General features: G+C 61.8%; 1 protein-coding gene across 5 annotated transcripts; it reads right to left on the reverse strand.

Moving 5' to 3' along the window:
• Nucleotides 1-4,625: 4,625 nt before the first annotated feature.
• Nucleotides 4,626-25,751, reverse strand: ATP8B2 (ATPase phospholipid transporting 8B2). Of its 5 annotated transcripts, none has more exons than XM_078440970.2 (28): nt 25,569-25,751; nt 22,280-22,347; nt 20,249-20,307; nt 19,808-19,921; nt 19,593-19,691; nt 19,304-19,365; nt 19,137-19,209; nt 18,759-18,829; nt 18,450-18,529; nt 17,462-17,620; nt 17,189-17,277; nt 15,193-15,389; nt 12,926-13,134; nt 12,234-12,277; nt 11,784-11,949; nt 11,473-11,661; nt 11,182-11,297; nt 10,934-11,098; nt 10,713-10,824; nt 10,508-10,613; nt 10,273-10,417; nt 9,890-10,073; nt 9,562-9,785; nt 9,114-9,197; nt 8,599-8,844; nt 8,353-8,491; nt 6,483-6,613; nt 4,626-6,299 (listed from the first exon to the last, which is right to left on the reverse strand). In XM_078440970.2, the coding sequence occupies exons 2-28, from the start codon at nt 22,308-22,310 to the stop codon at nt 6,033-6,035; spliced, it is 3,561 nt and encodes a 1,186-aa protein (XP_078297096.1). In that variant the 5' UTR covers nt 22,311-22,347; nt 25,569-25,751; the 3' UTR covers nt 4,626-6,032. The 5 variants fall into 5 exon arrangements, with proteins under 5 accessions (XP_078297096.1, XP_078297097.1, XP_078297095.1 ...); XM_078440971.2 differs by lacking the exon at nt 25,569-25,751 and adding an exon at nt 22,533-22,644; XM_078440969.2 differs by lacking the exons at nt 22,280-22,347; nt 25,569-25,751 and adding an exon at nt 21,565-21,824 and having other exon boundaries at nt 10,934-11,053.
• Between the last annotated feature and the right edge of the window lie 13 nt (nt 25,752-25,764).

The following is a 25,764-nucleotide window of genomic DNA, read 5'->3' on the forward strand; positions in this document are numbered from 1 at the left end:
CCCCTAAATAAACATTTTAAAAATCATTTAAAGGGGCGCCTGGGTGGCTCAGTCGGTTGAGCATCCGACTTCAGCTCAGGTCACGATCTCGCGGTCCGTGAGTTCGAGCCCCGCGTCGGGCTCTGGGCTGACGGCTCAGGGCCTGGAGCCTGTTTCAGATTCTGTGTCTCCCTCTCCCTCTGCCCCTCCCCTGCTCATGCTCTGTCTCTCTCTGTCCCAAAAATAAATAAACGTTAAAAAAAAATAAATTTAAAAATAAATAAATAAATAAAATAAAAATCATTTAAAAAAAGAAAAAAAGTCTTAAAAGCAGTAAGACAAAAAAAGACAGTTACCTAGAAATGTCATCACAATCCCCCTTTGCTGCAACATCCAGGCTCCTGATCACTTTCCTTCTTCCGGTAATCTGGTGTAATACCTTGTATTGCTAGCACCAATGCTAATAAAAGACATTATTCTTTACAGAAGTAGGAGTCCATTGCAGAGCGGAAACTGAAAAGGCTGGCCGTTCACCAGAAGCACTGTTTCATCCGGCATTTTCTGCCCAAATAGCCCTGAGCCCACTTCTAGGGTCTCTGCAGGCCTCTTCCTCTGCTGTCCTTCGTGTCCCCTCTGTCACTGTGTACACCTGGCCCTCCCCTGGTACAGGTGGAGCCCGGACTCGTGAGCTCATGCGTCTCCTTGTGTGCACCCGAGGCCCCTCCCAGTGCGCCACAGGGAGGGGAGGAGATGGGAAGGAAACGGGGGAGGCTGAGGGTCGGGGAGCCACGGACAGCGAGTTGTTACGAAGACGTCTCTGTTAAGGTAGGGGATAGAACACGCTCTAACAGTCTGTTAGCCTGACCCCTTGACTTCCTCAGCGCTTAGACAAGTGGTGTGTGGGCCTCCTTGTGTTACTTGCCCCCAGACCCATAAAGGCTCCGGGCAGGCCCGCCCGGAGCATCCCAGACGACTGCTGGGGAACTGTGTGCGCCCTGTGAAGGCACAGCAACGTTTTACCGCGTGGCCTTCAGGGGACCCTGAGCCCATATGACTAAGAACCACTTGTGAGATACCGCAGAACATTTGACTGAGCTTCCGGACGCAGGGCAAGGGCTGCTGTGGGCTTAGACCTACAGGACGGCCGTCATCGCTGACGACGTCGGTTACGTCTCCACAGAGCAGACACTCCGCTCCGCTAGGGCTCATCCCTTCCCCTCCAATAAAGGCCCGAGCTCCAGCTCCGGCAAACCCACCTTGAGTGCCTTTCCCGGGCCCCGGGACAGCGGCTGGCACCCATCGGTTTCCGGCACGGGGTGGGCCGGTGCCCGGGAAGGGGGCGCCTTGGGCTTACCGCTGTGGGACAAGAGCGTGGCGTGCACGAGGGAGTGGGGAGTAAGCCCTGGTCCTTCCCTTTCTCCTGCAGCTCCCTGCTCACCCCTGCAAGACCTCAAGTAGACCTGGTGTCCCATCCTCCTCCTCCCCATGCTGGGGCCCACGTGGGTCACTGCTGGGCCCCGAGGGACAGAGACAGTGTCCTTCCCAGGTGTTTTAACCCCGCCCCCTGTCATAGCAGGGTGGACAATTTCTGCAGAATCTCCAGCCCAGGAAGTCCTAGCGTAGGGGACTCCTATGTTCTCTGTCCAGAAACATTTGTTAAGGGAAAACACCCCAGAGTTTTGTTTGTTTTTATCGGTTCTAGGCCCTAGGGGATGTTTGGGAAAGGCCTCCCCTCCTTGTCAGCCCAGCAAGATGGAGTACCGGATCCTTCTGTGCAGAGAGCTGCACGCCCCAGCAGGTCTGGGAGTCACTCCCTGGGGTCGGACACCGAGGCCGCAGAGGAGGGCCTGCACCGGATCTGAGAGCAGACCAGAACCAGAGGAGGGCCTGCACTGGATCTGGACCTCTCCTGTCCCTGACCTTCGGGTCCAGCACGCCGAACTCACACCCCCACACAATGGTAACACATGGGTGTAGGCTTTCCCGACTTTGTTCTGGAAACAGAGATAAGAGGGAGAACTCAGCCCCTCCCTTCAGCTCCAGAGCTCAGCTGTTAGTGCTGGGACTCCGCTGAGAGGTCCCTCCTCGTGGAGACTACAGTCCACAGCCCTGCGTCTTCATGGGCTCTGGCGGGCACGCGGCTGGACGCGGCAGTCTGTCTGGTCCGGCACATCTCTCCCCTTCCCCTGTGTGACCAGGGAGGCCAGCGTGAGACTCTCTGTTTTCAGGCTCCTCCCGCAGGGGCAGATAGGGCCGTCGTGACCCTGGCTCGGTCGCCGTCCCCGGGAAACAGCAGCTCAGGACGTCAGTTCAATTGGTCCCATGCTCCGCATCAGGGAGCATAAAATGTACGCGTGACGGCACCAGAACAGACGCGCTGGGCTTTCCCCCGGGACTTGTGTGTCTGGCTCTAGTGACTGTGGTCTGGTTCGGGTGACTGTGGACATTGTTTGCCATTCACCGAAGTGTGGGACCCAGCAGGAGGAGCGGATGAGGAAAATAACATTCGATCTGGGACATGCTGGATGTGAGCGGCTGGCGGGTCATCGGAGAGGAGACGCCTGAGGGTCGGTCAGATACAAAGGCCTAGAGTGTGGGGGGCGGGGAAAGAAGTCCAGTCCGTAGGTGAATGATAGGGACAATCCCAAATCTCACTTATTTTTACTTGTTTATGTCAACTGTTCATTTATTTTGAGAGAGAGAGAATCCCAAGCGGGCTCCACGCTGCCAGCACAGAGCCCAACGCGGGGCTCAAACCCACAAACCGTGAGATCACGACCTGAGCGGAAATCAAGAGGGCGACGCCCGACTGACTGAGCCGCCCAGGCGCCCCTCCCAGATCTCATTTAAACCCCCGGGTTTCAACGGAGCCTCGTAAGGACCTTAAGCAAACCAGAAGAGCTCAGAGCCAAGAAGGAGCCCTGGTGGCAAAGAGCAGAGGAAGATCTCCCAGAGCAGCCAGGGAGCAGTGATGACCGTGGCCAACAAGGTCAGATGCAAGTACGAGACCGCAAGCAAGATCAGACCTGGAAGTGTCCGCTGGACAGCCGCCGAGGGTCGAAGGTGACCCTAGTGAAAGCATTTAGGGGGTGGGAGACGGGCAAGGGCCGGGGAGTGGGGTGGGGGGGGGACGTTGGGCTGAGCTCGGGGAAACAGGTGAAGGGAAGGTCAGGACAGGCAGAGAGGCCCCTCCAGGGGTGGGCAGCTGAGGCAGGGTGTCGGAGGGAAGGGGCAGAGGAAAGAGGTGAAATCCCAGTAGCCAGAGGGGCCTGCTGGATGGGGGCCGTGCCCTGTTCTGCCCACGGAGCAGGGGACTGTGGCCCGGGATCTGGCAGGAGAGCGAGTGAGCAGCAGAGGTCAGAGGCCATCTGTGTGCAGGGAAAGGACGGCTGAGCCCCAGGCCGCAATCTGGGAGGACACGGCTCCAGGCACTTGGGGTGCCCGTGGGAGCGTGGCGCCCTCAGACCCATCTGCCGAGTCCGAGTGGACAGGAGAGCGGTGGCAACAGGGACACGTGCCCAGGTCCACAGCGCGTGCAAGGAAGCGGGAAGTCAAGGGGGAGCAGTGGGGGCCTGGCGCCAGGCGCCTCATACGGTTCACACGGTGGAAGGTGTGTCGGGCGGCCGTGGCAGCAGCTGGTCCCCACGTGCACCTGGGGAGCAGGGGGAGGACAGTCCCTCCATGGTTGAGCAGGACCTCCTCTCCCCTCCCACCACCCCCCCCCCCAAACCCACAGCATGGGAGGGTCTGTCTCAGGCGGGGGTGGGGCTGGGGGCGTCGCCAGAAGGGTGACCCAGACAAGGAAGCTGGGAGCCCAGCCAGCCTCAATGGATTAAGGCCCGTTTCCCTGTCCTGGGGTGGGGGGGGAGGGGGGGGGGTGGTTGCCGGAGGCTCAGGATTCTGGAAGGACCCAGGGAGAGGCTGCAGGCAGGTGCCAGCGTGTGTGCAGGGCCCTGTGGGGTCACACCACCCTGGACGATTTCTCCTCAAGGAGAAAAGCGATCTGGTCTCCACTCCCCCCTCCAGCCCCATTAGCAATGAAAAAGAGGAAGATTGTCACTCGTGACAGAAGGCTGGTTAGGTCACAGGGGAAGGGGGGGGCGGGAGGGGCGCCACTTGGCCCCCAGGGATCCAGGGCCTCCCCCACTCCCCCTGCCCTGCAGGAAAGCTCACTTTATCTGCTGACCTCAAATTCCTGCCCCTGCCTGGACAACAGGAGACTGGAGGGCCAGGCCAGTGGGAAAGGCTCCAACTAGGGGCTAAAAAAAAGCAACTCACACTGTTTACCTGTTTCTTTCCCCACCCACTTGGCATGTGTTAGGAAGGTGCGGTTGGCTGCTGTTTGGAAAAGCAGATGGTTCAAGGCCCTAAGCACCCAGCCATTGGCCGCACACACAGTCCCCGAGGTCTGCCCACCTTCTAGCTGACACATGGTCCCAGAAGCCTGCAGAGGGCACCTAGGACCCACCAACAGCCCTCCTCACCAGCGGCCCCCCCCCCCCCCCCGGCCGGCAGCCCCCACCACCAGCCCCCACCCCGCGGCCCTCCCCAAAGCCCCCACCCACTCAATTCCTCTAAGAAAGCTGGCCTTTACTTTTACCACCAGCCTTGATGAAACGTTAGAAAACACACAAATGACACACGTCTCAGAAATTGGAATTTTATAAAAAGGCATTTTTTCTCTTATGTCCATAAAATGATAGAATTCTTGCAAGTATAGAAATGTGTCATAAATTATACAGAATGTTCCTTAATTACAGCTCAATGCAACTTGGTACTTTCCTCCCTCCCTGAAAAACGAGAGAGAACCAAAAAAATAATATATATATAACTGTATATATATACATACATATATATATATATATATATATATTTATATATATATTTATATAATATAGACAAACCAAATATGAAAAAAAATCATTTCCTCTTTGGTATAAAAATCAGACTCTCACCTTGAGAGACACACAGACAGACATGATGTTGGGTTTGTAAACTGTGCGGCCAGAAGGGACCCCTGCCCTTTCCCCCCTGCCCAGTGCACCTCCCAGGAGGCGCCCACATCGAGTGTGAGAGTTGCACACCCCTTCCAGCCACACGCCATCCCTCAGCACCCCCCCCCCCCCCCCCCCGCCACTGCCAAGACTGAACTGGTACCAAGCAGCCCAGGAGAAGCCTGATGGGCGGTGTGGACGGTGGGGAGGAAGGACAGGCGCCCGGGCCCCCCTCCCGCGGGCTACTGGCGGGAGGGGTGGGACCCCTTGTTTACCAGAGGGAGGAGCGTGGACCCCGCCGCAGGCTGGGTGCGGGTGCAGGAAAATGCCGGCGGAGGAGGAAGGGAAGACAGGACTCTGCAGGGAACCCAAACCCACATTTAAAGAAATCTTTGTTTTTAGGACAACATCTTACACCCAGCTTGACGTCACTGAGAAGGACAGGCCACCCTCCCAAGGCCCCAGCCCAATACCAGCAGGACTCAGGACCCAGGAAGGGACGTGTGCTCGGGGAGGGGTAGTACTTCACTCTCAAGGTGAGGAAGGAGACTCCGATGGGACCAGATCCTCTGTGCTCCACCAGCCCCAAGGGCCCACCAGCAGCTGGAGGCCCGGGCAGGGGTCCCACCCCAGCCACCCAGCCACCCCGTGCAGCCCGGTGGCTGGGGGGCGGGGGGGAGGGACCCTCCTGTGGACCAGCCCCCTCTCCTACAACATAAAAGTCGCTCAGAGGCCCCCTCCACTTGCCAAATAAAAAAGACAAAATGGAACCAGACACAAACACAAATCAAGGAGAGACGCACACGACGTGAGGGGCACGCGGGCCCCAGCAGGTCCCTGGCTTCCCGGCGATACATTCTCGTGTAATTCAGGAACAGGGGCTCTCGGCCCCTGGGGTGGGGGTCGGAGGGAGTAAAAAAATACAGAGATTTGAGCCTCCCCACGGGCCCCGGGCAGGGCAGGGGTGGACCCAACCTCGGGCCCTTCTGTTTTTGGTTCCGCTTCTGAGCCCTGTCTGGGCCGGAATCCGCAGGGAGGGGTGGGGGGGGGCGGGGAGCGTCACCCCTTCAGGGGCTTGTCAGGGGGGCTGCCCGGGCTGTCGCTCCTCTTCCTGCGCAGGCTCTCGATCCAGCCGGAGCCGGAGCGCGTGGCGAAGCCAGCCAGCCCCAGGGAGCTGAGCCGCATGTTCTTGCCGGACATGATGAGCTCCCCGAAGCCCTCCTGGTGGGCAAAGGCGTAGCCCGAGCGGCGGGAGCTGGTGCGGCCGGGCCTCCGCGTGCAGCGGTGCTGGGCCCTCTTCTTCCTCACCAGCTGGCTGTAGCGCACCTGGGGGGGGGTGGCGAGGGGCCGCGTCGGGGGAGGACTCCTCGGGGAGGGGGCCCGGAGCGCCCGGGACAGAGTAGGGCGGGGGATCTCTCGGGACCACCAGGCGGCCCGGAGTGCGGGCACCCGAGCCCGGGGACTTTCTGACACGGGGTCCCACCCCCAAGCAGACAGCCGGGCGCTCACCGTGTCAGAGAGATCGGGCTTCAGGCTCAGCTTGAGGAAGCGAAAGGCGACCACAGGCAGGATGCAGACGACCGTGGTGAGCGCGATGGTCAGCCACACGGTGGGCTGGGCCAGGCTGCTCTGGGCGTTGCCTGCGGACGTGGGGGGCCACAGGCAGACGAGGGGCAACCCACGTCAGCTCCCGAGCCGTCCCCGCCGCCCAAACGTGTTTCCCCAGAACCTCGGACCTCTACCGGATGCCTCTTCTGCCGTCTCACGGCCCCCCTGCACCCCCACCCCTACTCCCTGCTCCAGGGCCTCCCGGCTCAGGAGATGCCACCCCCCGCTCAGCTGCTCCAAAAGCCCCGAGTCAACCCTGACTCCTCCCTCGGACGCCCCGTCCACCTGGGAAGGTGGCCGCGGCCGCCTGCCTCCCTCACGCCCTCACCCAGATGGTCACCAGAGCCTTGCTAACTGGTCCCATCTCCACCCTTGCCCTCTGTCATCCACGAACCAGTAAGAGCCGCCCTTCAAAGAACCATCGGGTCTCTGACGCTTCCCTGCCCCTAACCCTCCACTGACCTCCGGCCATATTCCAATTATAATTCAAACTCCTGACCCTGAACTAGAAGGGCTTAACGATCTGGACCCATTCTTACCCCCTGACACACACAGCCAGGTCCTGCCTGCCAGCCTCCCCTCTGCTGCGGGGACCCCTGGGGAAGCCCCCTCCCTTCCGGCTTCCTCGTCCTGGCTCTCTCCCCCCAGCTCTGCCCCCCCTTTATTCACATTTCTCTGTGCCGGTGTCCCTTCTCCAAGGTCTTCCCTCACCGTCCCTGTCCCTCTCCACCCTCTTACGGTTTTCATAAAACTTACTACTTCTAGACGTTTTATCTGTTGATGTGTAAGCTCTCGTGTCTCTCACTGAAACACGAAATCCGTGAGAGAAAGGATGTTGCCTGTTTCTGTCAATTCCTACAGCAGGTGCTGACTAGATGCCCCCGGGACAGACAAAATCCCCAGCACCCGGGAGAGTGGGAGGCATACAGCAGGTGCTGACTGGATGTCCCTGGACAGACAGACGGACAGACCCCCAACACCTGGGAGAGGGGGAGGCATACAGCGGGTGCTGACTGGATGTCCCCGGATGGACAGACGGACAGACCCCCAACACCTGGGAGAGGGGGAGGCATACAGCGGGTGCTGACTGGATGTCCCCGGATGGACAGACGGACAGACCCCCACCACCAGGAAGAGTGGGAGGCATACAGCAGGTGCTGACTAGATGCCCCTTGGACAGGCAAGATCCCCAGCACCTGCGAGAGGGGGAGGCATACAGCGGGTGCTGACTGGATGTCCCCGGATGGACAGACGGACAGACCCCCAACACCTGGGAGAGGGGGAGGCATACAGCGGGTGCCACTGGCCACCACACTGCTGTTTCTACAGTAACCCTTTGACACCACGCCCCTCCCTTTCCTCACAAAAACAACAGAAAAAAGCTCCTGGTAAGTCAGCAGCACGTCTGACAGCCTGACGATCCACCCGACGCCTCGGATGTCCTACCTTTCCAGCCATTTCCGCTTCCGGCATTCCGGCCTAGAGTCAGAACCCACAGCCCGGGCTCCGCTCCACCCACGGCAGCCTCCTCTGTGGGGCTGCCCCTGACCACCCCATGCAGTCGTCTCACCGGCCTGGAGGTCGGCCCCTGCTTGACCCTGACGTCCCTCTGAGCCTGACCCCGCGCGGCCTGGTTGGGACCACTCCTCACCGTCACGCCCTCTGAGGGCCTCGCAGAGCGCCTCGCACACAGGAGCTGGACAGACGCCCCGTCAGTCTGGAACAGCTGGCCCCCCCCCCCCGGACTCCAGCAGCAGCCCTGGGGACTCACCCACGAACCGGAACTGGTTCGGGAACATGCGGAAGAGCCCATCGCTGTGCATGGCGAAGAGAATGGCGAAGTAGACCGCCAGGCTGCCCCAGATGAAGAAGTGGTTGATGGCCGTCCAGTAGCCCGTGTCCAGCCCGATCTGCGGCAAGCGGTGGTCACAGGCAGGCGGAGCGTGCCCCCGTGCCCCTCCCTGCCCAGGGCAAGCCCCAAGGCGGGAGCGGGGGCGGGGCTCGGGTCCCCCCTCACCTGCACGCTCACGACGATGACCAGCGAGGTGGCCACGGTGACTGCGAAAGACTGATAGTCGGCCAGCTGGGCGCCGTCATCCCGCGCGGCCTCGGCAAACACCCCGTAGGGGAGGAAGAACACGAGCACGGATGCGTAGATGCCCTGCGCGATGCAGATGAAGAACTCCCGCTTGTTGAAGAGGAGGTTGAGCTGGCCCGGCTCGTATAGCTTAGGGTACTCCATGCTCCGCTGCTCGGGGACGTCCTGCAGGGCAGGCCCGGGAGGCCTCAGGACGGGCGAGGGCACAGCGCGCCTCGGCCCCCGCCCTTCCAAATTCTTTGCCCGAGAAACTCCACCTCGAGCCAGCTGTCTCCCCCCCCCCACCCCCCCGTCTTTGTCCAGCACCCCAGGGGGTCACGGGCCACTGCGGCCAAGCGCGAGAGCCGCCTCCCGAGGCACCACAGGCAGTGGGGACACGCGCCGCCATCCGCGCAGTCCCTCCCCACCCCGCTGGATCCCCCGGCCCTCCTGACCTGGTCGAAGACCCCCATAGCCAGGACCGGAAGGGAGGTGTACACGATGTTGTAGAGCGTGATGAAATATTGGTCGTAGACGGTCTGCAGAGAGAGCAGAGAGCAAGAGAGGCGTGAACAGTAGTCTCTCTTCAGCACAGATCAGGCAGAAACAGGATGCTGAGCGGCACGCGGCGCCCATGGAATTTTCTGGAACCTGTCTCTATTCCCTCGACAAACGTTGGTTTTCGTTTTAAGTAGGCTCCACACCCAGTGGGGGGGGAGGGGCTTGAACTCATGACCCCAAGATCAAGGGTCTAGTGCTCCGGCTGAGCTGGAGCCAGCCGGACCCCCCCCGGACAACCAGACGTGAGCCAGACAACAGCCGGGCCCTACGGGGACTGACCGACGGACAGGATGGGAGGCCTGTGCCCCGAGGAGCTCAGACAGGTGAGCAGCAGGCCCCTACCTGGGCTGAGAAGCCACAGAAGAAGCCAAACCAGAAGTGGACCATGGTGAAGGCGAAGTTCTTGTAGAAGAAGTAGCAGAGGAACTTGCACATGCGCAGGTAGGACCAGCGCCCGTGCACCAGCAGGAGGCGCTGCAGGAACTTGAACTGGGAGAAGGAGTAGTCGGAGGCCAGCACCGCCTGGATGCCCTCCTGTCCGCTGATGCCCACGCCAATGTGGGCTGCTGCAGGGACGAGTGGGGACGGGGTGGGGGGCGGAGGCCACACGTTCAGAGTCCCCGTAACGGCGGACCCCCCCCCCCCACCCCGTTTGCACATCCACCCTCACTTTTGATCATGCTGACGTCGTTGGCTCCGTCCCCAATGGCGAGGGTCACGGCCTTCTTGTGCTTCTTAACCAGCTCCACCACCTGTGCCTTCTGCAAGGGGGTCACGCGGCAGCAGATGACGGCCTTGCAGGCACAGGCCGTCTCCAGGAACTCCAGCTCCATGTCTGCCTCCAACGCGTGCGCCTGCAACACAGAGCCTGAGAGAACACCGTCCTCCCCGGGGGACCGGGAGCCACTCCTCCCAGCCCATGAAGGCCACGGCCCTGCGGTGAGGTCAGGGGCGTGACAACAAGGGACAAGGGGAGACAGAGCAGGCGCAGCAGCCGTGCGGGGAGAAGCGCTCTCTGGGAAGGCCTCCCCCACGACGCACGGGGACGCTCACCAGGCTGTGCCCGTTGATGACCAGGGCGTACTCCCCAGCGACAGCCTCCAGGACAGACGTGAGCTTGGAGGAAGGACGTTTCTCCTGGCAGGTGAAGCCGTTCCCCACGGTGTGGGGTGAGTCCATCATCTTCTCCCGGGCTTTCCTGGGGGGTCGAAACGCGGCTGTGGGCTTCCGGGACCGGGGCAGGGCCTTGGAAGTGGGGGACATCTGCCTGCCGCGGGCCTCCAGCTACCTGAGCTCCTCCCGCACTTCCAGAACAGTGTGGCCGGTGACGACGAACACCTCCGTCACATCGTCCGTCAGCATCTTGCAGGAATAGCCGATGTTCACAGCCGTCTCTACCAACAGAGAGGCCGACGAGGTCAGCACCCTGTCCGGCCTGAGGTCTGACTCGCGACAGGCCCGGTGCTCCCGACGTAGTTTCCTATGCCTCTCACCTTGCTTGTCCCCGGTCAGCACCCAGATCTTGATGTTGGCCAGCGTCAGGAGGGCAATGGTCTCCGGAACCCCCTGCTGCAGCCTGTCCTCAATGGCCGTCGCACCCAGCAGCTGCAAATCCCACAAGGGGCCCTGACGGGACAGCCCCAGGCACGAGCCCTCCCCGACTCCCCCCTCCGGCCCCCCCCCCCCCCCCCCCGGCCCACGCGGCAGCCCGTACCATCATGTCGCTCTCAACCTCCTCGTACACGCTGGCCAGCCTGTCCTCCCGGCTGTCCTGGGCCAGGCTGGCTTGGAGCCGTCGCTGGGCCCACTCCTCATAGTACTCTTCATCCAGGTCCTTGTAGGCCAGAAGCAGGGTCCTCAGCCCTTCCCCTGCGTACTCCTGGGGACGGAGCCAAGGTCACCCCGGCCCCGCCCCTCCCAGCACACGGAGTTCAGAACCAAGGCCCTGCTCCCCACACCTACGTTCAGGTGGTCAGTGGTGGTGTTGAGCAGCTCCTGGGTAGAAGGGTGGAGCCTGTCCAGCAGGATGGTGTCAGCCCCTTTGCAGTAGAGTCGGATCCTCCCCTCTGGGTTCCGCACTATGACGCCCACAGGAGGAGAAAGTCCCAGACTCAGGCAGGCAAAGACCCCCAGCCTCAAGACACGAACGAGGACCCCCCGGCACACCTTACCCAGTCCGGGCCAGGACGCTGCCCCGCATGCCCCCAGCAGTCCACTCCCGGCCTCACCTACGCCCCCCCGTCCCGGCCTCACCTACGACCGACATCCGCTTGCGGATATTATTGAAGTCCAGGATGGCCAGCAGCTGATAGGTGACGGCGGTGCCCATCTCGTGGACAGTGATGGTTTTGGGGGTGCGAGAGCGGAACACGAAACCGAAGTTCCTGGCCGCGGTCACCAGGGCCCCCTCATCCGGGGACTGGGCTTTGTAGTACAGCTCTCCTGTGTGGGCGGGAAGGACACACACGCTGGAAGCGGCCACCTGGAGCCACACGTCCCGCCAGGACACCCCTGCCTGGCCGCGCCCCAGGACAGACTCGAGGCTCCGAGGCAGCCCGCCTCACCCTCGTTCTTCTCTTCCGACATGACGGTATGACACAGGGAAAGGAGCCGGAAGAACTCATGGGTGTGGGGGTCCCCCATCTTGACGGCCTCCAAGAGGGTGGGGTCCCAAAATAAGAACTTCTTGTCAGCCAGAGGATTGAAGGAGAAGTCGACGGGCTGTGGTCTCTGCAGAGGAAAGGGGGCAGCAAGCAGAGGCTGGGGGTCAGCCTCAGGCTGCATCTGGGGGGGCTGCCCCCACCCTGTCTCCTGCCCAGAGGATCCAGATGCTGCCCACTGTGAACCCCCAAAACTCTCACTTCTGCTACCAGTTCTCCCTGCAAACACCCGTTTCTCCAAGCAGCTTCTGCTGCTTGACCAGAGAACGCACCCCACTATCTACACCCACCGCTACCGGTCAGGCGACCGGTATTTAATCGGCACGGAGAGTAAACCTGGAGGCTGGATCTTACCTCTCCCAATTCAGCTTTGTGTCCCAGGACATCAAACACGTCCCCTACACACTCCGGGACAGAAGGAGAGACGCGGTCAGAGCTCTCTCAGAGCAGCAGAGAAGCCGGCACAGAATCCCCACAGCGTCGGGGACCCTCAACCCCAAACCCTGAGCCAACTAACACAGATTCGCACCCCTGACTCCAGGCACCCGGGCCTGAGGGTCACGGCCCCCGAGCCCCCCATCCCTGACCCCACCTGCTCTCCTGCCAGGGCTCCCCGGTCCCCGCAGATGCTGGTCACCCTACAGGCCTAACAACAGATCAAGCCCCACACGCCAGCCGTGGGCCCGAGCTATTACAGAAAGCAGAGAGGGGCTCACTGTAAGAGCCAGGTCCCACACACCCTGTCCCCAGCCACCCTGTGGCTCGGCCGCCCCGAAGACACAGTCACATTCCAGAGACTCACAAGGGCCCTGAGCAGCAGCACGGGGAGCCACACGGACGCCCAGCGTCTCGGGCTTCACCTCAAGCAGCCGGGGAGCCCCCTCCTGCCTGGGGCCAAGACCGGGGTGAGGGCATCCGCAGAGGGCAGGGGAGGGGCTCCGCGGCCGTGTCCTGACCGGGGGTGCCAAGCGCACGCTCTCCTGGCCCCCCAGACCCAGCAGGACGGAAGCGGGACGGGGGCCCCAGGCCCTCGCCGCGTGCCCTACCGTAGCTGCGGCCGCGGACGGAGCACTTGTGGAAGACCATGACGTTCTGGGTGAGCGTGCCCGTCTTGTCGGAGAAGACGTACTCCACCTGGCCCAGCTCCTCGTTCAGGGTGGTGGTGCGGGCCTCCGCGGGCGTCTGCTTCTTCACGCAGAACATCTTCCTGTCCCAGTTGATGAAGTAGCTGTGGCCCAGGCGGATGACCTCCACGCTGCAAGGGGCGCGGGGGCAGGACACGAGGCTCAGGCAGGAAGCCGAGGAGGCCCCCACCCACAGGGGCCTTCGCCGCAAGCCCCCCACCTGGGGACGGACGGACGGACGGACAGAGTGGACGCCTGGGCAGGAAGGGCAAGGACGGCCCCCGACCCCGACCCTCCGGCGCTCTCCGGACAAGAAGGTGCACGGGGCCTGGGCAGGCAGGACACACAGTGCAGGCAGACAGAGAGGGACCGCGGACCAGGCTCTCGGCGAGCTCTTACCTCGGCGCTAGTAACACAGAGCCCGTGCGGAGAAAACAAGAGAAAGTGTGTGAGGAAAGAAGAGAAGACAGACAGACAGGGGGGCCCTGGCGCTCACTGCCCACAGCGAGCCCTCTCCTTCCGCCCGGCTCAGGCCTCCGGCTCTCTGAAAGGGCGCAAGGCGGCCGCAGACGCCCACTCCGTGTGGGGAAATAATGCCGAGCGACAGGGCGCTTTCCACATCCCAGGGTCCTCCCCGTCCTCTTGCCTGCAGGGCGCTGCCTTTGGGGTACGGACTGCCAGCGCCCCAGGGAGGCGGCCGTCGGGCCAGCACACATCGGGGCGTGGGGCACACCTGGAACCCTGCTTCTGACCCGACCGAGGCTGGACCAGGATCCAGTTACCCGGCAAACGCGCAGCTGGCTGGACGTGTCTTCTCGGCCTTCTCCCCACCGAGCGGGTCGCGCCCCCCAACACACCCTGGAGCCTGACTCAGCAAGCGGCTTTCTCAGGCTGCAGCCAGGGGCACTGGATCCGAAACCCAGACAGCAAGCCGACATGGGGGAGAGTCAGATTGCAAACGAGAAAGCATTTCAGCAGAAACGAGGAACCAGCGATGGCAGCAAAGCACACGGTCCACGTGAGGGCTCACAGGAACCCCCTTCGAAAGCTTATTTTCCAGTCTAGTGTCTCCTGTCAATGGAGTATCAAGGCGTCCCTACAAAGAAGGTGGAACCGGACTGTTCCCGTTTTACATGTGGCCACACCGCCGCTCAATGACCTAGAAAAGCCCCCACTCTACCCCCCAGGGCGCGTCTTCTCCCACTGCCGTGGGGGGGGGGGGGGAGGGGCGGCAAGGGAGGACTACCTGGGGGTGCCTGTGAACCAGACACGGCACGTGGGAAGAGTCCCGAGCACCCGGAAAGTATTTCCTTCCCAGCGTCTCTGGTCCCCTTATCTTAAGCACAAGGCTCGAAGAACAAAGGGAAATTTCCTCCTTCCTCTCTTCCTACTCCTTCCTCCCCGGCAGGTCCCTGTCAACATTCTCTTCACCTCAAACACCCTAGAGATCTGCTACATCCCGGTCCGGCTGCTGGCCATCGACAGCCAGCGCTTCCCGAAGCATTCCTGGGATCCGCTGTAAAGAATCTTCCGATGGTTTACTACGAAGTCTACCGGCACAGAGCCAACACCCTCCAGGGTGAGGACCGAGACCCTGGGCCCCCGGCTGCCCTCTCACCCACTCCCCGGTCCCGCCCGCATGCCTCCCCGCTCGGGCTCCACCTTCCCTCGGCCCAGCCGCCTCCTCAGATGTGTCCCGACCCACTGCCCAGCGAGCGATGCCCTGCCCACTCCTGTGGGACTCTGTGCCTCCCACACGGCATTGCGGCGGGAGGGCGGCATCTCCCCTCCCCCCAGCCGCCCTGGAGGGCGCCCACAGCTGCGCCCCATGCCGGCCTGCAGGTAGGCTGACTTCACAGCCCTCGCACCCATCAGGGTTCAGATGGCTCCCTCCCCAGACCGACACTCGGAAGGAGGCCCGTTCCTAACACTCTCTGGAGGCGGCACAGTACAAAGGTGGTGCGCAAACGACACGTGCCCAAGAAATCCACACGGATCTTGCTCTGACACGGTCCAAAGTGCCGGAAGCCGCGCGAAGTCTGCTCCACGCGCAGAGGATCAGAGGGCAAGAAGCTCGAGGCACAAACAGCAGGTCTGGGTTCCTCCCCCAAAGGGCTCACCTTCACAGAAACGTTTGCCTGGGGGCCACCTGGGCTGCCCGGCAGACTCCGGGGCGCAGCAGTGCGTACCTGACATAGAGCGATATGGGCACGACGGTGTTGAGGATGATGATGTAGGACCAGAAGGAGAGGAAGCCAGAGAAGAAGGCACTGTCCACCGCCTCGTCCCAGGGCAAGTAGACCTGGAAACGCGTCCCGACCTCGTGCTCCCAGATGGCGTTGCCGATGGCCAGGATCACCCCCATGCAGACCAGGAATCCAAAAATCTGGCGACAAATGAGAAGCAGAGGCTAGGCTCTACTTAGGAACCCTCCGAAATCAAGCACCTCCCTGAAGGTCACCACTTACACGTCCACACCCTCAAAAGCTCAGACATCTTTAAAATGGCGGCATGCTCCAGCGGGAAGCGGCCAGAACCGGTGACCGTCACGCGGCCTCTCCCCGAACATCTTGCTTAACTGTATGATGGGGAAGCCCCAACAGCCGCGCAGCTCCCCAGTCTGCCACCACGGAACCTTCCGAGATGGCGAGAACGGGTGTGAGCAACCTGCTCCCAATGTAACGAGGCAGTTTGGTGGAAACCACCCATTTACTTGGGCTAATTAAGCTTCCACAAGCCAACAAAAACGTCCAGTTTCTGTGACGTTCGCTATCTCATACGGAGTACCAAAAAGCTTTTTCAATCAGGGAAGCAAACGGTGTCTTCACAGATGCAGGTTACCGTGAATAGAAAATCTTCTAAAGGTTGTAAAAAATTCTTTTGAATGTCTGAATCTGGGGAGTGCCTGGGCAGCTCAGTCAGTTAAGTACCCGACGCTTGATTTCAGCTCAGGTCATGGTCTCATGGTTCATGGGATTGAGCCCCACATTGGACTCTGTGCTGACAGCATGGGGTCTGTTTGGGATTCTCTCTCTCTCTCTCTCTCTCTCTCTCTCTCTCTCTCTCTCTCTCCCCCTCTCTCTGCCCTTCCCTCCCTCTCTCTCTCTCTCTCTAAACAAACAAATAAACATCTAAAAAAAATAAAAATGTAAATCTTGGGAGTCCCTGAAAAAGGATCATAAAAAAGTTTCAGTGGTCAGAAGAAAAAACTGACACCACTGTATTTCCAAAGCAGCATCCACTGACAGGAGCCACCCAGGTGCCCAAGGACCGCCAGGGGGCGATGAGAGCCTTCGTGCGACAGGCTGAACCACGCTCCCAGAGGCTGGGTCTCCACAGACCCTTTGAGGCCAGAGCAGAACCTGGCCCACCGGAACCTGGCCCAGCCTTCGCAGGCTGGCAGGAGGGCAGGGGCTCCAGAAGGGGAGGAGAGCCCAGCAAGGAGCTCAAGTTTCTAGCCAGACAAGACGAGAATTCAGGAAGTGCCAAAAACTAAAACAGAAACTTTTCCTTTGGGGTCCTCCACTCTTAGAAGTCGGGGAAAAGGCCTAAAGGAACTTTTTCTTTCCCCTCCCTCCCCACCCCACGGAGGCCTCCCTGTCCCTCTGGCAAAAGCAAACAGAAGGTCACAAGCTGCACAAAGTTACCACCGTGACTGGAACCCAGAGAGGGGAAGACGTGATTTACTCCCTTCAAGTTCTTTTTTTTTTTTTTTTTTTTTTTCAAGTTCTTGATTCACACACGTTCCTACGGGTTTTTTTAAACAACATCCTCCAAGCCTGAAGGGGGCCCGAAATCAACACTGCCCATGAGTGGCTGACCTGCCAGTGGCTTTAAAACCAAAACCTAGGGGCGCCTGGGTGGCTCAGTCGGTTAAGCGTCCGACTTCAGCTCAGGTCACGATCTCGCAGTCTGTGGGTTCGAGCCCCGCGTCGGGCTCTGGGCTAATGGCTCAGAGCCTGGAGCCTGTTTCCAATTCTGTGTCTCCCTCTCTCTCTGCCCCTCCCCCGTTCATGTTCTGTCTCTGTCTCAAAAATAAATAAATGTTAAAAAAAAAAAAAAAAATTAAAAAAATAAATAAATAAATAAATAAAACCAAAACCTAAAGCTCCACTGCTGACCAGGCAGGCAAGGCGGGAGCACCGGCCCGGGCACCGGAGGCCAGGGGCCTGTGTGAGGACTCACCCAGAGCACCAGGGTGTTCATTAGGCGATCAATACTCGTTCTCTTGAACTTCGTCCTGCCGCTGTTCTGCATCAGCTTAGTGTCAGGACCTAGGAAGCAGTGGCAGGGGCTGCGGAACGAACAGCCCATCTGCCCCTGGGCTCCCGCCCGTGGACCCCGACTGCAGCACGGGAGTGGAGGAGACAGAGGCTATCCCGAGGCGCCTCCCACGTGCCTGAGGGCGGCCGAGGCTCCACCGCTTACTCTTCTTCCCCTGCACCCCAGGAGGCTCACCTGCGAAGACCACCAGCCCGAAGCACCACTCGGTGTTACGCAGCACGCAGCCCCGCAGGAGCATGTTCTGGTTGCTCAGCGGGAACTTGCTCTCCTTCCAGTAAAGGGCCCCACTGAACTTGTCCAGCTTGTTGTTCGGAGGCTCGCAGACCACCTCACCTGAGCGGAACGCAGAGCACCGTCACCGCCGGTGCCGTCCACAGTCTGACGGCGAGGCGGCCGGCGGCCAGACAGGTACCGCCACACACGGCCGGGAGCACGCGGACCCGGGCAACTTTGGGGGAGGAATGAATGGAGATCGAAAGTCACGGACCCTCGGGCCCAGCGGTCCCACTCTGGGGACTGTGTTCTACGGCAAGCACGGCATAGGCCACAAGTTTACCGAAGCATTCTTTGAGCGGCAAAAAGCTAGAAACAACTGAACAGTCGAGGGGCAGTTGAATACAATACGTCGATGGCGCAACTTGACGCAGTTGCTACACCGAGGTACGTTCCTATAAATAACGGTAAGACACAGACAACGAATTTAATAGCTGAAACAAAGGCAGGACGTAGAGATCTGGGTACAGTAGGATCCCACCGCTCTGTGCTCACAGTTGCCTGAACACAGACAAAGCGCGGACGGATACAGTGTGCCTGGCCGTCTAAGGAGGGTGGAGCTGGGTGGTTTTTCCTTACACCCACTACGGCTCCTCTTGTTAGAAGGACTACGTGTCATCATTTGGAGCTGAATGAGAAGAAGAAGAAACTGAATTTCTCTCAACATACAGAGCCAGGAGGGAGCTTTCAGCCCTGAGGACCCCCGGAAATGGCCATGAACTCGAGAGCCGCCTGGCATCCTGACCCCCACCCCCCCCTCCCGCCGACCACCACTGCGACAAAGACAGGTCCCGGGAGCTGCAGCACAGCAAAAAGGAAAACGTGCAGGTGAAACCTCAAAACCCAACTCACGTCCTCTACCTGAAGGCCGCTCCCCCAAATCACTCACCGTCAAACTTGGCGAGCCTGCTGATGTCCCCCAGCTCCGAGGTGACCGGAATAGCCTGCCGCACTTTCATGTTGGTCTCTCTGGAAGGACAGCATCCCTGAGTCCTGGTTCTCTTCCCTTCCCCCACATTCCACCTGGGGGCACCTGACCTCAGGGCATCGCCCTCCTCCACATTACTGAGTGGCTCAGAGCCTTCAACCCCTAAAGTTTCCAAAGGGTATAGATCCCAGACCTGGGAACCTCTTCCAAAACACAAGCCTCCTACCCTTAAGGAGGCAGAAGATGTGTGACACCAGGCATCCGGCTTACCCATCGAGCTCAGCTGTCTCGATGTAACACAGACCATGGGGCTCACTGCTGGAAAGGAGGAGGAGATCCGCCTGGAGAGAAAGCCTGGTGAGGAGCCTGAAGACCATCCTGCATCACAACGCACGCTTCCCTGGTCCCCCCCTTCCCTCAGTGTTCTGGGTTTGCTTAGTCCCAAGCATGAATGGCCAGAAAGGAGTCAGGCCCAGGTGCGCTAAGAGGACAAGAAGTTTCCCACTCAAGGAAGTTTCCTTCCATAGGTGTTTAAGAGGCAGTGGTAAACCATGAAAGACTTGCTTCTTTCTGCCAAAACAAAACCAAAACCAAAAACAAAAACAAAGGGAAGAGCCTCGTAGGCCTAGAGGGGCACCTGTCCCTTACCGCCACAAACTGGTTATTCTCCAGTTTGATGATATCGCCAACACGGACGTTCATCCACTGCTCTTGCTGGAGGCTGAAGCAGTGACCAGAGCAGAGAGGTCAGGAGCTAGAGGAAGTCCCGGGGGACCCTTCCTCCCGAGGGCCCTCGGTGGCCAGCAGGCACTCACCTTCCATCGATCAGCACTTGAGACTGCCGGTTATTCACCTGGTTGTCACTCTTGTGGCGGAACTGAAGACGGGACAACGGAGACAGTGAGACACCGCCCCCGCCTTCGGGGACCGAGAGGACTGCGGGATGCAGAGAGCGCCGCCCCCACCTTGTGTGCACCTGTCCACAGATCTACCCCCTCCCTGGCTCTGGCTCCGCCCCCGGCCCCGGCCAAGATATCAAGGACGTGGAGGACAGCGAGGCGGGAGCGGAGGCAAGGAAGGGGCGCGGGGACAGGAGCGACTCACGTAATCGTCGGTGGCATCTTTCACAGCTGTGATGGCGAGGACAAGGACCAAAGGCACAATGGTGGTGAACCAGGACAGGGAAGACACCTGCGGAATCAACTACAAGGGCAAGAGGGCTCTGAGGCCCCATCCACGCCAGTGCTCCCACCCGACCTCTCTCCCCCTGACTTTACTCGGCTTCATGAGCTGCAGAGGGTCGGCTATAGGACACTCACCTGCAGAATGAGAAGGAACAGGAAGTAGGTATTGGCCACTTCCTGGAACTGCTCGAAGAGGTTGACAGGCAGGAAGGTGAGAATATTGTACTTGGAGGTCTTGATGCAGTTACTCTACGGCAGAAGATGACAAGGCGGCTTCTCACCATGACCCAGAACCAGAGGGAGGCTGCACCCTCCCCCTGCACTTCCCAAACCTCTGCCCCCAAAAGCCAGCCACCACAGGTGTGGGAGGAGGAGAGGGCAGAGACCAGGGCGTCTCATGGGCTGCACGTGCCCTCCTGCGCTGACAGGCGAAGGAGCGAGAAGTTAGGTTCAGCGGTCGCAGGTGGAGCGGTGCCAGGAGGCTGCCTGCGCCCCCCCCCCGCCCCCCCAACCCAGGCCTTTGCCCTTTTTCACGCAGGAGGGGAGCAGGAGGGGAGCAGGCGGCTAGTCACTTACCGCGTACTGGAACTTCTCATTGTACTCTCGGTCGTTGGCTCGCGCCCTCCTCTCTTCTTCTGCAACAGAGTGACGCGGCACTCAGCGGGGGCTACCGGCCGCCTCGTCAGGGCCTTCCACTGAGGGCCCGTGGCTCTTTCCACAGTACACAGTTTGAGGGAGTCGATCCCACGCCTGAGGTGTCCCTCAATTCTTCCCTCTGGTCCCTGTCACCACCAGCCTGGCCACGGGGCTCTGCGGGCATTTGTTCCCAGGACAAGACAGCCTCTCCCTCTCCCTTCCTCACCGACAGCGGCAAGGCTGCTAGGGGCACTCAGGTCCCCTCCCCCGTCCCTTTAATTAACACCTTAGGCTTTATGGCCTCAGGAATCCCCAGAGAAATAGCAGCTGAAGACAAAAAGCATCCTTCTCCTGGGAGCACCGACCCCCCCACCCCCCCCAGGTCCAGCCATGGTGGCCCTGCTGCTATGCTCCTAACCTGCGGGGGGGGGGGGGGGGGGACAGCAAGACAGGGTCACCGTGCTCTACAACCGCTCTGCCTCTGCGGCAGCATCCCGGCCCACGGTCCCACGTGTGTACCCCCTACAGGAGCCTCTGCTTGTCACATGTCACCAGCAGCGCCTTCTGACTGGCCCACAATGACATCACCTTATTTCAAAGCTCCTCTTCAAGTAGAAGAAGGGGGGTCAGGGATACGGGTCATGCAGACCAAGACAGGGACGAAGGAGGCAGGAACGGGATGTACTCTGAAGGGCTGTTCCCGAACTGTAACCCTTCCTGTGCCATCCGCACTTAAACAACACAGTTGCCACTAACCAAGTGACAATTGAGCAACACCTATGCGGAGCATCCCCCAACCTGGGGCTGCAGGCAGCACGTTTGGGTCCCGGAACATGGGGGCACCCAGTGAAGGGTTCCCCAGCCCACCTCTGTCCCAAGGGCCAGAGGCTGAGAAGGGGGGGTGTCTTGGGGCAGTAAACACCGCATCAGCCGGGGCTGGAGCCAAAGGCAGCATTCCAGAGCCTGCCCCTCCCCTCTCCAACCCTCACCCCTCCGAGCCCGCCTGCAGCAAAGCCTCAGACCACAGCATCCTCTGCCCACTCAGCGGTCCGTCCTGTCCCCGTCCCCACCGGGACACTTCACTCCCAGGAACTGCCGCAGCGCAGAGGGGGCCCCTCGGGCGGAGACTCCTACCAGGGAGCGGCAGGGACCTCGGGGTCTGGAACGGAGAAGCCCAGGAAAGGCTGGGGGCACCGAACGGGAGGGCGCAGAGGGGAAGCACGGCTCGGGCGGCCGCCAGGCGCAGCTCCCGTTACCTGTCCCCCAAGAGGGCTTCTTTCTGCTCCAGGAGGGGGGCGCCCCGGCCCGGGCCCACTTCTCGGGCATCTCCTTGGGGACCGTCATGATCCCGGTTTGAACGGGGGCAGAGCGGGCAGTCTGTCGGTCTGTCCTCGGCCTCAGCAGCGCCGACGCGGCGGCCCCCCCGGCAGGCGCAGGAGCCCCGGCCGCCGGGCGCGCGCCCCACCTGCAGCCCCGGCCATCCCCGCGACCGCCGCCGCCCCCAGGCCCGGTCGCCCGCGCGCCCCGGCTCCGCCCCCCGCCCGCAGGGCAGCGCCTGCCAGCGCCGCGTAGGCGATGCCTCCGAGCCCCGCCCCCGGGGGGGGGGGGGCCTCCCGCCAGTGTCGTCCGGGCAACCGCTTTCCTCCCGCCCCCGCCCGCAGGAAAACCCGGCGGGAGGGGGCGCCGAGGGAGCGATGCGCTGACAAGATGGGAACACGGCTCCCCAGGCCCAAGACGAAGCCTCCCGAGACGAGGGGCAGGTGCCCCCGCGACCCCGCTAGGAGCGCCCGGCTCGGGCATCCAGGGGAAGAATTCGTGCCCCTAGGCGCCCCCCCCCCAGGATGGGCGGGGCTGTGAGCCACCCTCCTTCACACCCAGCCAGTGGTCCCTGTTCCCTTTGCTCCCTGAGCCATGGTAACACCCAATCCCCACGATCCCGCGATTCCCCCCCCCCCCCGCCCGCCGTCTTACCTGGGGGGCGCTTTTTTGCACACAGCGCCATTTCACCCAGCAAGGTCCCAGCAATCCCATGGGAGACCCTGCAGGAAGGTGACACACGCGTGAGGTCAGAAAGCCGGGGTACCTCTTTATTCCCCTCTTCACACTCCTCGGAAGGTTCCCTCCCCCAGCTCTGACCTTCCCCCACTGCCTCCCCCAGGCCTCGGCCCTGGAAGGGGGTGTGCGCGCGCGTCAGGACTGACGCCTAACAGAAGCCAAGACCTACAGGGAAAGGAAGTGGCCACACAGGAGGGCACAGCTCCCCGGAGACCCATCCCAGGGGAACGGACGCCGGGTGCCCTCCGCGTGCCCTCCGGGTGGCCGGGCTCACTGGAAAGCAGAATTTCTACCAAGGGTGGGGCCGAGGGAGCCCGGGCCAGGAAACACCTGGCAGAGCCTCAGGAAACCGGGCCGCAGCTCCGCCCTGCTCAAAATTTACACCCCCCAGCCCCCACCACTGGGGCCTCCATTCTCACCTCCTGTGCTCACACCTCCCAGCCCATTCTCACCTCCTCCAGTGCTCACCCCCCAGCCCATTCTCACCTCCTCTAGGGCTCACACACCCCCCAGCCTATTCTCACCTCTAGTGCTCACCCCCCCAGCCCATTCTCACCTCCTCTAGGGCTCACACACCCCCCAGCCTATTCTCACCTCTAGTGCTCACCCCCAGCCTATTCTCACCTCTAGTGCTCACCCCCCAGCCCATTCTCACCTCCTCTAGGGCTCACACACACCCCAGCCTATTCTCACCTCTAGTGCTCACCCCCAGCCTATTCTCACCTCTAGTGCTCACCCCCCCCAGCCCGTTCTCACCTCCTCTAGTGCTCACCCCCACCCCATTCTCACCTCCTCCAGTGCTCACCCCCCCCAGCCCATTCTCACCTCCTCTAGGGCTCACACCCCCCCCAGCCTATTCTCACCTCTAGTGCTCACCCCCAGCCTATTCTCACCTCTAGTGCTCACCCCCCCAGCCCATTCTCACCTCCTCTAGTGCTCACCCCCACCCCATTCTCACCTCCTCTAGTGCTCACACACCCCCAGCCCATTCTCACCTTTAGTGCTCACCCCCCAGCCCATTCTCACCTCCTCTAGTGTTCACACCCCCCAGCTTATTCTCACCTCCTCCAAGGAGCTCACCCTAGAGGCATGGCCTTCACTTCCTGAACACAGCCCCCAAGCCACTTCCTCTCAGTGTGGGTCAGCTGCCCTTTTGGGCCAGCAGCAGGGCCTTGCCAACCCCGGTGGGGAGTCGCCCTCTGTTGCCCCCACAAGTCCAGCCCAGTCAGGGTGGCAGGAGTCGCAGGTTCCGGGAGCATCAGTCACACAGCCCCTTGCTTCCTTCCATCTTCCCCCGTCCCTCCCTTCACCTATAGAAGTAAAAGGCCTGACCTATAAGGCAGGGTCACAGAGCCTCATCCCTATCCCCACCCAGCATGACCCACAGGAAACTGCCGGCCAGGCTCCAGGCATTCTTGTGACCCCTGCCTCTGTCTGGATAAAAGTCCCCCCCCCCCCCCCCCCCGTTCGTTCCCCTGACTCCAGTCTCCTGTGCACAGCCTGCTTGCCTGTCAACCCAAAAAGATACTAATTGCCTGTCTGCCCAACCTCTGTAATTACAGACTCAGGCCACAGCCGGGGGCCCACACCAGCCTCCGTCCCTTCACTAACCCTGACTCCCTATCTGAGCCCCAGATCAGGCAGAAATCCTCCCAGACCCTCCCCCAAACCAGCCTCCAAGGGTGCCTGGCCCGGGAGGAAAAACCTCATCCTCCGTTCAGGGATGCCAAGCCCTCCTCCAGGGGCCCCGGCCAGGGTCTCCACCCAGTCTGGAGTATGAGTCACGGCAGGGTGGGGTGTGGACGGAGAGCGTAAAGGGGAGGATGGAAGGGTGGGCACCACAAGCTGCAGCCCCACCCTCGGCAAGGGAGGCAGTCAAGAAACACCACCGGCCTGAAGATGTGGGTTTGGGACCCTATGAAGGAATTAATAAAGGAACCACACACCCTTTTAGGAGTCAGGAAACTGCACGCGGAGCCCGAAAGTTGTTTTACGCCTCAGACCCTGGGAGGAACCAAAGTGAGACTTGGTCCCAGACCTCGTCCCCAGAGGGGGCAAGGGGGGGGGGGGCGGAGGGGCGGGCTCATAGGGAGAGAACAGCAGTGGCGACCTGGAACAGGGACCCTCTCACTCCTCCCAAGCCTCACACAGCCTGGGTTTCCTGAACCATCAGGCCCACCGGCCACGTCGTCCTGCCTGTCGCCCTGCCCCAGCCCCCTCTGCAGCCACATTTGGGATAAAAATAGCCAGTTCTGGGAAGAAGGCAAGATCCATGGAGGAACACGGCTGCTCCTGCGGGACTGGTCCCTGCTGCCTTCCAGCCCAAACCCTGAGAGGCTGAGCCCTTCCTTCCGAGGAGGCAGGCAGGTCAGGGGGAACAGAAGGAAGAGGAATCCTAGACCCCCGGCGACCCTGCCACCTTACATCGCCAAGGACGCAAGCCAGGACGCGGTCCCCAGCTCCTAATCCCCAGGGCCCCTCGCCACGGCACCCCTGGCAGTCCGCACGCACAGAGACCTCCTCCACCCGCAGAAGACCAGCCCGAAGCCCCTTCTCAGGGCGCGCAGACCCTCGGCCCGGGGTTACTGCGCCGTGCCCCCGCCCTTAAGCACCCCACCCTCCGCCGGGCGCCCAGCTCCCGGGCACCCCATCCTCCGCCGGGCGCACGCACCCCAGACCCCCAACCTCCCGGGCCCCTCATCCTCCGCCGGGAGCACGCACTCCGGACCCCCAGCCCCCCCATCCTCCGCAGAGCGCAAGGCCCCCGGACCCCCAGCCCCAGGCCCCCCACCCTCCGCCAGGCGCATGGCCCCCAGACCCCCAGCCCCAGGTCTCCGGACCCCCATCCTCTGCCAGACGCACGGCCCCCGGACCCCCAGCCCCAGGTCTCCGGACCCCCATCCTTCGCCAGACACACGGCCCCCGGACCCCCAGCCCCAGGTCCCCCATCCTCTGCCAGGCGCAGGGCCCCCGGACCCCCATCCTCTGCCAGGCGCACGGCTCCCGGACCCCCATCCTCCGCCAGAAGCACGGCCCCCGGACCCCCAGGTCTCCGGACCCCCATCCTTCGCCAGACGCACGGCCCCCGGACCCCCAGCCCCAGGCCGCCGGACCCCCATCGTCCGCCGGGCGCACGGCCCCCGGACCCCCGAGCCCCAGGCACCCACACCCTCGCCCCCGCGACGCCCCGCCCGCCCCGCCTCACCTCTCAGCGCGCCGCGCCCGGCGCCCGCCCCGGCCGCCCCGTGCTGCCCATGCCGGGGGCTGCGGCGGGGGGCGCTCGGCTCGGCTCCCCGCGGGCTCCCGCCCCCAGCTGCAGCCCCGCTCCCCCGGGGCTCGGCCCGCTACTTTGTGTCAGTTTCGGCCACGGCGGGGCGGAAGTGACGGAGGCGGCGGCAGAG

Source organism: Panthera onca, chromosome F1 (assembly GCF_046562875.1).
Source record: "Panthera onca isolate mPanOnc1 chromosome F1, mPanOnc1 haplotype 2, whole genome shotgun sequence".
Classification (NCBI taxonomy): Eukaryota; Metazoa; Chordata; class Mammalia; order Carnivora; family Felidae; genus Panthera; species Panthera onca.

Bases quoted from the DNA above. Each gene is read 5' to 3' on its own strand.
- ATP8B2 (XM_078440968.2), bottom strand. From the start codon at position 21,652: ATGACGGTCCCCAAGGAGATGCCCGAGAAGTGGGCCCGGGCCGGGGCG. The intron at 20,308-21,564 runs GTAACGGGAGCT...ACTCTGTTGCAG, and splicing joins GAAGCCCTCTTGGGGGACAG to AAGAAGAGAGGAGGGCGCGA. The intron at 12,278-12,925 runs GTAGGGCACGCG...CGGAGTGTGTAG, and splicing joins CGTCCGCGGCCGCAGCTACG to GGGACGTGTTTGATGTCCTG.